A 13365-nucleotide genomic window follows, 5' to 3' on the forward strand; every position below is an offset into this window, starting at 1 on the left:
CCCCTGGTCTAAGAGGTTCTACTGCTAATATGCTGTATTGGGGTCATGTTTATGAAACGTGCTGGCAGAGACTGCATTAATTCTGCAAATGCATTCAGGTGTGATATTTATCTTCCTATCATTTTCCTCTGAGTTGAGGCATTGGTGGTGTCATTTTATATGTGCGCCAAGCTGGAAGCGTTTCTAGTCCTTTCAAATGCAGCTTTTTTGAAGACAACATCCTACTTACCCACTGGGGACTTCTCAAAACCAGTGCTTTTGAGAAGTCTGATGTTATTACACGTTAGAATATAGAATCAAATGTTATTGGGAGTTATTCTGAACATTGGACTCGCGGGCCTTGTGGCCTTGTGGGTAATCAGTTGCATTTTTGTGTTCCGTAGTCCCAGACTCATCAACATGGGCAAAGTGTATCAACAGACCAACCTGGAGAATCTAGAACAAGCCTTCAGTGTGGCTGAGAAAGATTTGGGTGTGACCCGCCTGCTGGACCCTGAAGGTAAAAGTGTTCAAAAATGTGTTCAAACAGACACAGACAACCTTTTTTTTTTTTTTTTTTTTTAAGACCGATTTCAGCTGAAGTAATTCTGTTACTCACAAACTCCTGGTGACTATGTCACATCACATAAATTTACCATATCCTTTCAGATGTTGATGTCCCACACCCAGATGAGAAATCCATCATCACTTACGTGTCCTCCTTGTATGATGCCATGCCTCGCACTGATGTACACGACGGCATGAGAACCAACGTAAGGAAAACATGGAGACAGTGAAATAAAAAAATAAAGCGTCGCAACATGAACGCGCACTTTAATTTGATCTGATGGAATGCTCTATCAGATTTAATCAGGACTGAAGAAGCTTGTGACTGTGCCTAAACTTAGCTTTTGTAGTCAGTTTTATTCTTATCCTGTTAATGCTTCAAAGACAAATTGAAGTCTTGTGAAAGTAAGTATCACAGGAAATGAACAACCTGTGGTGTTTACAGCTACCAAGACAGTGAGGATTTGAACATTTATTGTCACCCATTGTCTGTTTATAGAAAAACATGTAGCTTCCGCACACGCACAAACTCGTTTACTTGATTCAGTGTCCAGAGTTTAAAGTTGAGCTGTGTTATAGTGAATATTGAATACATCTGAGGACTTTTTCTTTTCACATTACTGTCCTCACAGGCGTGGCTATGACCTCACGTACATGAAATCCGAAAAAACCTAAAAAAAAAAAACATGCTCCTCTCTGTCTGGCCCCACTTATTATTTCTCCCACTTTCCTCCTTCAGCAGTCCACACTTTAACAACCTCTCCTCTAGCCTCTGCTTCTTTGTCTACTCGCATAAGACCTGGATTGTTGCCACCTAATTGAGTTTAGGGTTGTGTGTGAGTGAACTAAAATGGAGATGCAGGAGAAGAGCCCTCCTGTTTCTTGTTGTTAAACTCGCAGCTATCTTTTCTGCTGTGCTGGCTGCAGGAGCTGGAGCTGCGCTGGCAGGAGTACTACGAGCTGGTGACTGTTCTGCTCCAGTGGATCCGTCACCATGTCATGATCTTCGAAGAGAGGAAGTTTCCTGCCAGCTACGAGGAGATAGAGGTGAGACGATATGCTAAGGATATGCGCTTATTTTGTCTCTAGGCCAGGGATTTTGTTACAGGCATGTTTGCAGTTGAGCAATATCAAAAGACACACCGATAAGTTCTCATTATGTTCTTAAGAAACAATTAAAACATAGCACCTGTGTCAAAAATGGGAATACGTTTGCAGCCATCCATTATTGGATCAAAGGACATGCTTACATAATGTCTGGCTGTAGGCAGATAGAGACAACTATACTCACAAGCATTGTTGTACTGAAGGTGGGGCAGTGCTGGAGCTGAGAAAAGACAGCCATAAGGCAGATAATGCTTAAGTTAATCCTCGGGAGAATCACCACTCCCTGTCAGCATTCCCTTTACAAAAGCATAGCGTGACTTTAGTATTTTTCTACATTTCTTTGAACGTCTGTATTAGTAGAATATTTGTATTAAAAGTAGCAGGCTAGGGTGTTCTTTTTAATATACTCAATCAAATTCATTTAGACACTTTGGGGCAGAAAGATTTCCGAGGCTAAATGAGTTTATTGTGGTCACAGGAATGTGTGAATACTGTTTCACCCCACTGCTGGTCACAGAACTGTCACAGGATGTGTTACTTTATTGTATTCATACTCATATAATTAGGGTTTTACCATCTGACAATTCTGATTTTAAAAAAAATACCAGGAACTTTTATAGATAATTTGAGGTCTATAAAATTATTAGAATGAATAAAGGGAAATCTAATTTAACAATAAACAATTTCTTTGTGTTTCTTTTTTTTCCCTTTAAGCTTCTTTGGCGCCAGTTCCTGAAGTTCAAAGAGACAGAGCTGCCAGTGAAAGAGACTGATAAGAGCCGCTCCAAACACATCTACCAGTCCTTTGAGGCAAGTTAACCTGTTAGCAGCCGGACGTACCGCCCACGGTACATTGGATGGTTTAGGGGACTAATTGTAAATTTGTAGGACTGCTAATTAACCAACAATCATTTAATTTAATAAGTTGAATTCTGTTCCGTTCCTTCAGCACTGTTATACCAACGCTTCACAACTAAATGCTTTCTACTTCCATATACAGAGTGCAGTGCATGCTGGTCAGGTCAAGGTCCCTCCAGGCTACCATCCCATTGATGTGGAGAAGGAGTGGGGTCGACTCCACGTGGCCATTCTTGAGAGAGAACGACTCCTCAGGATCGAGTTTGAGAGGTTGGGACAGATTTATAAGACATATGATGATTGTGATCAAGATTGAATTGCATCAGTTTTTCTTTAGCAAGGACTGCTGTGCTAACAACAAACTGCAAAAGAAAAATCCCTTGAGAGCCATATTTAATAAGAAGGTGGTGATATAATTGTCAACCTTACTGGGAATAATGTACAAATATACCAAGTTATAAATAAAACACATTTGTTTTTCCAAAAACAATAAAGAGTTTAACTCTTCATAGTTAACTTTGGGAAAAGAGCTAAGCTAACATTAAATCCTGGTAAGGGACATATTTTCAACTGCAATAAACAGATGATCATAGGCTAGTAAACTAAATCCATTTAAAACACAAAGACACAGTTTTATCAAAGGCATTTCATGATAATTGACAAAAGGCAGCGAGCCTGTTGCCTGTCTTTAGCTTTATTAAATTAGCCAGTTATGTTCATTGGGGAATGGCAAAATAATATCCAGTTGCATTTTATTCATTATCTATTAATATTTGAATGGTTAAATAAATAATTGCCTTCATTTTCCCCCTCTCGGGTAGCCAAATTATTTAGCACATTTGTTCTTTTCTGGTAGCTAAAACATTCTAAGAGTATTTTTCTGCATTTGTGGGTTGCTCTATAATGAGATAAAAGGGTTGTGTTCCCCATAACTGGACGCACATAAAGACATAATTAGGTATGAGAAAATTGTACATTTTTGTGTACTTAGAACAGCGTTGTGTCACGCTTGGGACAAAATGGGATGGCTTCTTGTCACAAGACAGCCCCGTCATGTTGCAGTCTCGCAGCCTTGTTTATGGAGTTCTCTGGGATGTGGAATGACTGAATGGACTGACCGGACTTCTTTGTAAGAAAGGCATTTTTGTCCCCCTCTGGGCACGTACGTGGCAGAGTAATGGGCGTGTGAGAGCCAAGAAGAGCCAACGTTTTCATAGCTTGAATTTAAATCTGTTGAGAAGAAATGCGATATGGCTTTTGTGACTGACCCTCACAAACTGGAGTATCTGCTGCAACGCAGGGTCCCGTAAGTGTTGTGAAGGTTTTGTTGTGAGCTCTGGCGTGTGTTACACGATGGGCGTTTAGCTATTAAATAATGGGGAGGACAGTTTATCCATTTTCCTCTTGATTTAATTTGATTGCTCTGATCATATCTAGACTCGAGAGACTTCAGAGGATTTGTGGTAAAGTCCAGAAGGAGTCAGGAATGTGTGATGAGCAGCTTGCCCACCTGGAGACCCTGCTGCAGACGGTGAGTGTTACTGCAGTATGAGTTGACAAACTGACATGAAATCCAGAAACCGAGTGATTAGTGTACAAAGGGAAAGAAAAAATCACAGGAATGCATTTTCCAGTCACTGTCATTAGCATTGTTTGTATCCTGATGTGCGTGACCAACTAAGAACAAGGCTAAGATTAATACTTTAATTGGCTTCCTTTCCTCCAGGACATCCGTCTGCTGAACGCAGGGAAACCAGCTCAGCACGCAGCAGAGGTGGAGAGGGAGCTGGACAAGGCAGACAATGTCATTCGCCTGCTCTTCAATGACGTGCAGGTACTCAAGGATGGGCGCCACCCTCAGGCTGAACAGATGTACCGCAGGTGAGTGCTGTGTGTGTGCTGAATTTAAGTGAACTTTCAAAATAGAAAGCTGAAAAAGCAAGGGCATTGTCAACTAACTGCTGTCTGTCTGTACTTGTGTGTGTCTGTGTTTTTATTTTTCATTGACAGAGTTTACCGCCTCCATGAGCGCTTGGTGAATTTGCGCACTGACTACAATCTTCGTCTGAAATCTGCCGTGACTACTGCCCAGGTCCCAATTACCCAGAGCGTCCAGCAGACCTCCGTGAAGGGACGGCCCGAGTTGGATGACGTAACCTTGCGTTATGTTCAAGATCTCTTGGCCTGGGTGGAGGAGAACCAGCGCCGCATCGATAACGCAGAGTGGGGATCTGATCTGCCTTCGATGGAGTCCCAGCTGGGCAGCCACAGAGGCTTGCATCAGACCGTGGAGGACTTCAAATCCAAAATCGAACGGGCTAAGGCTGATGAGGTAGTGTTTCTATCGGACCACTAAAAAGTCTACATACGGATTTTAAGTATGTATAAAAGTGGTTCCCTATTTCCTAATAATGTCATTTTGTGGTTTTCATATACAATAGACCCAATTATCTCCTGTCAGCAAGGCCACATACAGAGAATACCTGGGAAAACTGGACCTTCAGTATGGCAAACTACTGGTAAATATTCATAAATAATCTGATTTCAGATTTTAATCACTCAGCACAAAAGGTTGAAGCTATAAATATAAGCTATGGATCTTTAATCAGCTGTAAATATTCCTTCTTCTTTTTTTCAGAACTCTTCCAAGTTCCGCCTAAGAAATCTGGAATCACTGCATGCCTTTGTCAGCGCTGCTACTAAAGAGCTGATGTGGTTGAATGACAAAGAAGAGGAAGAGGTCAACTTTGACTGGAGTGACAGGAACACTAACATGACAGCAAAGAAAGACAATTACTCGGTGCGTTTAAGAAGTAGAACCAAATCTAAAATTTCACAATTGCTCATTTTTATCCCCTAATCCTGCCCTGTAGATTCACTGACAGATGTTCAACAAATAAGCAGATTTTCAACTACATCTGTTCAATTCTTCAGGGTCTCATGCGAGAACTGGAGCTGAGGGAGAAGAAGGTCAATGACATCCAGACTTTGGGAGACAGACTTGTCAGGGATGGACATCCAGGCAAGAAGACCGTTGAGGTAATTGCAGTAGTTAATCCAGCTGAGCAGAAGACATCTGCATGCAGAATATAGACCTAAATGTGTCCAAACTAATGCACTGTCATTGTCATATCTTCTTGATCTCTACCAGTCCTTCACAGCTGCCCTGCAGACTCAGTGGAGCTGGATCCTCCAGCTGTGCTGCTGTATAGAGGCTCATCTCAAAGAAAACACAGCCTACTACCAGGTATGGAACACAGACATTTAGGAATATAAATCTCCAGGATAATCATCCCTCATATTTATAGAGTCAGGAATATTGTCCGCCTCATGTGATCTCCTTCTTTACAGTTCTTTGCCGACGTTAAAGAGGCTCAGGATAAGATGAAGAAAATGCAAGAGAACATGAAAAAGAAATACAGCTGTGATCGCTCTACAACAGCCACACGCCTAGAGGATCTGCTGCAGGATGCTGCGGTATGTACATGTTCAAATGCATCGTACCGCACACACACTTTAATAAAAGCATCAAGATAGGGGTCTGCTTTCTTTTACTGTAATCTAGTTTAATCTTCTTTTCAACAGGAAGAGAAAGAACAGCTGAATGAATTCAAGACTGTGGTGGCCGGCCTGAACAAGAGATCCAGGTCAATCATCCAGCTGAAACCACGAAACCCCACCACTTCCATCAAAGGCAAACTGCCCATTCAGGCTGTCTGTGACTTCAAACAGCAGGAGGTTGGATTATTTCCACTGTGGAAATGCTTAATCATTCACCATTGTGATCATGATTGCCACAGATCCTGAGACTACATCTACTTTAACATATCCTGGCTTCTTTTCAGATCACTGTCCACAAAGGAGATGAGTGTGCACTCCTCAACAACTCTCAGCCCTTCAAGTGGAAGGTCTTGAACCGTTCTGGACACGAGGCGATGGTGCCTTCTGTCTGCTTCATTGTACCTCCTGTCAACAAGGAGGCTGTGGACGGTGTGTCCAGGTGTGGCTATAAAATTGATCCCCTATGTGACGACGACATCTTGGCTTGGTCATGTCAATTATTTAATTTGTTTTTTCTTTTGTTCCCATAATGCACAATCTTGTCCTACTATAGTCTGGATGCAGGTCATCAGGGAATGGTGTCCATGTGGCAGATGCTCCATATAAACATGAAGAGTCTACTGTCATGGCAGTACCTGATGAGAGACTTCACACAGATACGCTCCTGGAACATCACAATGGTTGGTACCAATGTTCCCTCTAAGCTGCGCACGTGCGCAATTGTGCACTGCTGGCACGGTCTCTGTGCAGAGAAAATCTGTGTTGCGCACAACAAAAATCTAACCTGAATTGAAATTAAATTGAATAATTTAACAATTCTGTTTTGCAGTGTTAGTCAGTAAGTGACTGGCTGCTCCCATATGGGATTAGAACGATGCCACCTTATCCCATAGTCCAGCAAATGATGCGATTTACATTCGTATATACGCAGCTAATCAACATGGTTGACAGGCTATGACAGCGTCCTTATGTGCCGACGCCGGTGTTTTAGCTAGCAAAGCGGCGTGGCTGATGTGGAGTGAAGCCACATTAATGACAACGTGAACAACCATTGGAGATGTGAGCAGGACAGACGAAACAATTGACGGAAAAAGTGTGGACTTTATACCAGTTTTTAAATTGTGTTGATAGGCCACGTAAAACCAGAGTTATGATAAAAATATATGCAATCTTTGTTTGTTTGTTCCTGAATACTATTGTTGTTTATATTTACTGCGGGAATAAACGGTAAAAATGGCGTTTTATAAGAAAAAAGGCTTGAAAGCCTGTGAGCAAAAACAAACTCCACCCCCTCTCCCTTTCCTATTCGTCCAAAAAAGTACCATGTCGACCAATCAAAAAATGATATGGCAACGTGGCATCTAGTTGTTAAGAAACGGGGGGAAGCTTTGAGATGTGAGAGATTTGAGACGCGTAGCGCAAATCTTGTGTAGTTAGTGTTTAGTGTAGTTTTTGTTGTGTGTGTCAGAACAATGAGGCGACTGCTGAATGTTACAGGTGTTACAGCAGTGATACATCTCCTGCTGTCAGGCCTGCAGGTTTCAGGCTGTTCTCCTTTATCTCATAGTGGACAGAAATTATTTTTTTGGAGTGGCACAAATAATTTGTGTGGCATCAGATTTGATGCAGAACAGCTGATTGTTCTAAAAATAGTTTGAAATGTTTATTTAAAAAACCGCCTTGGCTGCATTTAAAAAAAAAATAGCTGCAAAAAACTTTGTTTGCCAAACTGAGTTACTTTAAAAAGAAAGAAAGTTGTGTTTTCAAAATTGGAGTTCAAGTTATTTTTACTTCCAATAGTGTTAACATGCTACACAGGTCAATGACTAGATTTTTGTTTACATTTTCATTGCAAGTGGGCTAAAGCAGTTAATTAAAAGTAGTCTAACATAAATGCTGTAATTTGATAATTTTAATAAACCATGTAACTTGGATGGATTAGATGCCGGCGTGACCACAGTGCACACGTCTGATTGTCGCTCACAGTGGTCCAAGGGACCGTGCAGGGAGTTTGTGTGTTCGCTCAGACACGTGAAAAATTAGAGGGAACATTGGTTGGTACTAAAGTAAAAGTATCACCTAAAACTTGTAGAGCTGACAAAGAGGGGAACTTCATTGTGGTTCATTCCATGTTTGGAAATGGAAATTCCATTTCAGTGTGTACCAAGTTTGGTGTAGCTGACGATAAAAGGGGCCTTGTTTGTGCTTGACGACATTGCGCTAAGTCCTGTCTCCTAATTCCTCCACTGCTTCTCTTCATTGTGTGCAGTTAAAGACCATGAAGCCAGAAGAGTACAGGCTGATCATGCGGAATCTGGAGCTTCACTACCAGGACTTCATGCATGACAGCCAGGACTCGCAGCTCTTCGGCCCCGATGACCGCATGCAGGTCGAGGACGACTACACCAAGTCCACCCAGCATTTCGACAACCTGCTTCGCTCCATGGAAAAAGGTGAGATCTGATTTTAACAAACTGATTTTAATGATTCATAGTTTTACCGAGGTCAAGTGTGTAGCAACTGAACAGTATATAACTGTCAATTCACCTTTCAGGAATAATGGTTGTTAGGGTTAAAGGTGAGTGACTTAAAGCAAGCACAAACTACTGCTCACCAAACTAATATGTGTACACGCCTTCCAGCCTTTGATGGAATGTCCCAAAACACGGGTTTGTCTTTAGTCATGTGTGAGTGCACGTTGCTTTGATTTTCAATATGCATTTTCTTTGTGGCAGCTCTGCACCAAGTAGAATATGTGTTCTGATTTTAGGTACTTGGGTAGTGCATATGTTGTGTATGCTATAGATATGGCTGGAGCTGCGTGTATTTTACACATCATATATGAAGAACTGCATGGAAGGTGTGACACGACACAGGTGATCGAAAACATTACAGTGCAGCAGTACAGCATTATCTCTTTGTGGACATGACATCTTAGGATGTGTCATATTAAAATTGAATTGAATGTTTCATACTAACAAGAATAGTTCAATTTCAGAGTGCTTTAATTTCACAGCCATTCACGGGTAATGATCCAAACGCGTACTGTTAGAAAGGGCGGATACGGGAGTTTCACTTGGTTGCTGGTAGGTAGCGTAACAACAGCAGTGACTTTTGCGACTCGACATTCATGCAAAAGTATGGGATGAGTTTGACTATCGGATGGACGTATGCTGTGCATCCAGAGAGGGACACATTGGACACTTGTGAACACTTTTTTTAATGTAAAACTTTATATTTAGCAATGTATTTTAAAATTGACAGCAAACTTCTACGTCCTTCTATGTACTGGATATTACTGTAAAAGATAAGATAGTCTTTATTAGTCCCAGAGTTGGGAAATTCAAATATAGCCTTTTCAAAACAGATGATCTTTTATATTCCTACGATTCTAAACTAATACAAATGTGTTCACAGGTCAACAGAATGAGACTCTGTGTAAGAACTACATCTCTGAGCTGAAGGACCTGCGTCTGCGTATAGAGGACTGCGAGGCTGGTACTGTGGCACGCATTCGCAAACCTGTGGAAAAAGAGCCTCTCAAAGAGTGTATTCAGAAGACCACAGAGCAGAAGGTACAGAGCTCAAATTTAAATGTGTTCTGTGCAGAAATGGCAATGAGGCATCAAATGAAACCAAAAATAGCTGTGCTGTGGTTAAAAGACGGATAGGTTTGTTGGATAGTTGACTAAATGTGTTATTGATGAGAAGCAAAAGTAGCTAACTGAACCAGAATCCATGCAGAAGGATGGAGTGGGGGTTGAATTAATGAATCGTTGCAGTAGGTTTAAAATGTGGAAACGCAGCAGAGAATTAAAATCAATTTAAGTGCTTAACAGCTTATATGTAATTCAATGAGAGCTGGGATGCTGGCGTCAATCCAGCAGCTGTACAGCCCTGCTAGTAGGTGAAGTTCAGCTTAGGGCTTTGTGCAAAAATAAAAGTTTTGAGTTATTTGAGTTTGGTTGACACATAAAAATGGGGTTAAATTGTTAACGATGGCAGAAAACTTGCCATGTGCCTCTGGTTCCTGCTCTCCTCGAGCTTAGTTTAATTAAAATTTTAAATGTTCCTTTTTTTCTTTCAGTTGTTCATAGTCGGCTGGCTTGGATTTTTTTGGGTTTTTCTTTGTTCTTCATGCTTGTCTTCTCTGTTGTACAGAAAGTTCAGGGAGAACTTGACAGCCTTAAGAAGGACCTTGATAAGGTGTCTGTTAAGACACAAGAAGTCTTGGCCTCCCCTCAGCCTTCCACCTCAGCTCCTGTGCTGCGGTCAGAGCTCGACCTCACTGTACAGAAGATGGATCATGCCCACATTCTTTCCTCTGTTTATCTTGAGAAGTAAGTCCCTAAAAACTGACTGCAAAGAGAAAATGTGCTGTTTTCTAGTGCACTTAGATCTCCTTAATTAATTTATTGCTCCTTGTCTCAGGCTAAAGACTGTGGAAATGGTCATCCGCAACACGCAGGGTGCTGAAGGCGTTCTCAAGCAGTATGAGGACTGTCTGCGTGAAGTTCACACTGTGCCCAGTGATGTCAAGGAAGTAGAGACTTACAGAGCAAAGCTTAAGGTAAACAATACATGACTTATTTTCTTGCCAAGCCTCTTTTTACAGAAATCTTACTTATGTTACAAGGAACTATTCTCAATTGATTCTGTTTAAGAAACAGAAGTCACACTTTTAATAGTAGGTTTGCCCGGTTCTGATGTATTTACAGACTGTTTATTGGTGTTCTTTGTACAAAACTTGCAGAAAATGCGCACTGAAGCTGAGGGTGAACAGCCAGTGTTTGATTCCCTGGAAGAAGAACTGAAAAAAGCCTCTGCCGTGAGCGACAAGATGGCTCGTGTGCACAGCGAGCGCGACGTTGAGCTCGACCACTTCCGCCAGCAGCTGTCCAGCCTCCAGGATCGTTGGAAGGCCGTGTTCACCCAGATCGACCTTCGCCAGAGAGAGCTAGAGCAGCTCGGCCGCCAGCTCGGTTACTATCGTGAGAGCTATGATTGGCTAATCCGCTGGATTGCCGATGCTAAGCAAAGACAGGAGAAGATTCAGGCTGTGCCTATCACCGACAGCAAAACGCTGAAGGAGCAACTTGCCCAGGAGAAAGTATGTTCAACGATCTAATATTAGCACCATTATTTGCTTTATTTTCGAGTGAAACTGCTGAGATTAACTTTTATTTGAACCCTTTTCCTTTCAACACAGAAACTGCTGGAGGAGATCGAACAGAACAAAGACAAAGTTGATGAGTGTCAAAAATACGCTAAAGCATACATTGATACTATCAAGGCGAGCCTGAAATAACACTATTCTGCATATTTTTTGATAATTCTTGCAGTTTAGAGCATTTACTGAAATAACCTGTAATGTGTTTCATGCTAATAGGACTATGAACTCCAACTGGTTGCCTACAAAGCCCAGGTGGAACCTCTTGTCTCGCCCCTCAAGAAAACCAAACTGGATTCAGCTTCTGACAACATTATTCAGGAGGTGAGTTTATGAGTACTGGAAATCATTACAGAAAAAAGGTACTTTTTTTTTTTTTTTAAATTGAAGGTTAACTCTACCACTAACCACTGACCCTGTGAAAACAATATTCCTGAAGCTGTTGCATTTCTAAATGTTTTTTTTTTTCTCTCCTGTATCAGTATGTAACACTGAGGACCAGGTACAGCGAACTGATGACTCTGACTAGTCAGTACATCAAGTTCATCACAGACACGCAGCGCCGCCTGGACGACGACGAGGTGCGTGACAACTGGCCGAGGATCCCAAACAAACTAAATTCTATCTAACATTAACCTAACAAACCAATCAAACTGACATCTAACCAACACAGATGAGAAATTGCCAGTCACTGAACCACAGGCATGCAAGCACGCACTTTTCTTTGTGTGTTTTATGCACACACAAACCCATACATACATTATATTTAATGTACAGGTGACAAATAGATTCTTTACACTGGTTATGCGTGAAACATTGGCCTGCTGTAGCTGATATTTTTTCCAGTGAAATACACACGTAAGGCTAATATCTAATAGGGATTAGTTAAAATGGTATTTAAGGTTATTAAAAATACCAGAAAACAAACAGTGTATAAAGCTCATTCACCCACGTGGATGCAATATGAAAGTAGATTTGTTAAGTTGGAGTGTTAGGTTCTCCATTTCCATCCATTCTGTGTGTTGTGTCATTTATAGACTTAGAACGAGGGGTTCTTTCTTTCACTCTTTTCAAGCTTCCTTTTTCTTCCTTCGCATTAATTCCCGAGGTCAAACCCAAAGTTCTGATCTAAGGTTCAACCTGGTTATCATGGTCTTCAGCTCTCTTTCTTTTTCCACAGTAACACAACTTTAAAGTGTTACATTATTTTCTAACCCTGATGTTTTGTTTCCTTCTTTGCCTCTCTTAACTGCTTGCCAGTGCTTTGCCATGATGAATGCTTAACCTGTGCATTAAAGAGGTAAATTATTCAGTGTTTTCGGGGTACCTACCGACCCTATTACTTTCATCATCCTTTGTCTCTGTCAAACTCCATCGGACATTTTTTTCACTCCATTCTTTATACAAACACTGCAGCCATTCATACTGTCTCAAAGTCACTAATATTCTTACTAACAGCTCATCCTGTAAATTTACAACTTTTCCTGAAATTAACACAGCCATAAGCGAGCTTCCTAATATACACTGGGTTGACTTAAGCCTCTTATCATTGACTTCGCCTTTGCTTTCTCCATTTTGTCACAAATAGTGATTTAAAGAACCCCCAGTGCATGGGATGAGATTAAAAAAAAGAGTGGTGATTTCTAACATTAAACTATTTCAACAAACCTCACTTAAGTTTTCTCACAAACTTTCAAATGCAGGAAACATGAGCATTAGAAGCTCGCCATAAATTCTATTCATGAGTGTGGTGAATCCATTTATAGTGCTAATTTAAACAGTTTAATTGATCCAATTTTATGGCACAGATTGACATAGTTCAGTTACAGCTACAGTCGCATGCCATGTTTTTCTTGCTGTGTTGTGAAGTGATATTTTGTTCCCATACATTAATAGATCCACTGCCATCTGAATCGTTTTACTTGCATCGTGAATTTAACATGACTTTGATGAATGTGCATCTAATTTGCAACTAGTGAATGATCTTTTACTAAGCTAATTTTAACATTAACATTGCCTGGGTAATACAGTACATTTAGATGCTTGTTGCAGTGTGTGTTTTGGCTGTGATTACCACAGTACTTACAATTTTAATTCACACTGCTTCGAGCAGGTCAAATGTG

The 13365-nt window shown here is 41.0% G+C and overlaps 1 protein-coding gene across 9 annotated transcripts in view; it reads left to right on the plus strand.

Moving 5' to 3' along the window:
- The window catches only part of plecb (plectin b), a 128467-nt gene that overhangs the window by 100390 nt on the left and 14712 nt on the right, over positions 1-13365 (plus strand). For 5 of the 9 annotated variants that reach the window (XM_005743212.2, XM_005743213.2, XM_005743221.1 and 2 more), the window contains 25 exons: positions 384-499; positions 649-752; positions 1474-1593; positions 2368-2463; positions 2654-2781; positions 3949-4042; positions 4238-4392; positions 4522-4843; positions 4953-5030; positions 5150-5311; positions 5446-5550; positions 5663-5758; positions 5863-5988; positions 6097-6249; positions 6357-6511; positions 6626-6752; positions 8342-8525; positions 8627-8650; positions 9490-9647; positions 10234-10412; positions 10504-10642; positions 10826-11182; positions 11282-11365; positions 11462-11566; positions 11725-11823. In XM_005743212.2, the coding sequence (XP_005743269.1) occupies positions 384-499; positions 649-752; positions 1474-1593; positions 2368-2463; positions 2654-2781; positions 3949-4042; positions 4238-4392; positions 4522-4843; positions 4953-5030; positions 5150-5311; positions 5446-5550; positions 5663-5758; positions 5863-5988; positions 6097-6249; positions 6357-6511; positions 6626-6752; positions 8342-8525; positions 8627-8650; positions 9490-9647; positions 10234-10412; positions 10504-10642; positions 10826-11182; positions 11282-11365; positions 11462-11566; positions 11725-11823 (3466 nt within the window). The remainder of the gene's footprint in view (positions 1-383; positions 500-648; positions 753-1473; positions 1594-2367; positions 2464-2653; positions 2782-3948; positions 4043-4237; positions 4393-4521; positions 4844-4952; positions 5031-5149; positions 5312-5445; positions 5551-5662; positions 5759-5862; positions 5989-6096; positions 6250-6356; positions 6512-6625; positions 6753-8341; positions 8526-8626; positions 8651-9489; positions 9648-10233; positions 10413-10503; positions 10643-10825; positions 11183-11281; positions 11366-11461; positions 11567-11724; positions 11824-13365) is intronic. The other 4 variants (XM_005743216.1, XM_005743214.2, XM_005743215.2 and 1 more) reach the window with 1 other exon arrangement.

Source organism: Pundamilia nyererei, unplaced genomic scaffold (assembly GCF_000239375.1).
Source record: "Pundamilia nyererei isolate P.nyererei 1_Seehausen unplaced genomic scaffold, PunNye1.0 scaffold00129, whole genome shotgun sequence".
In the NCBI taxonomy this organism is placed as follows: domain Eukaryota; kingdom Metazoa; phylum Chordata; class Actinopteri; order Cichliformes; family Cichlidae; genus Pundamilia; species Pundamilia nyererei.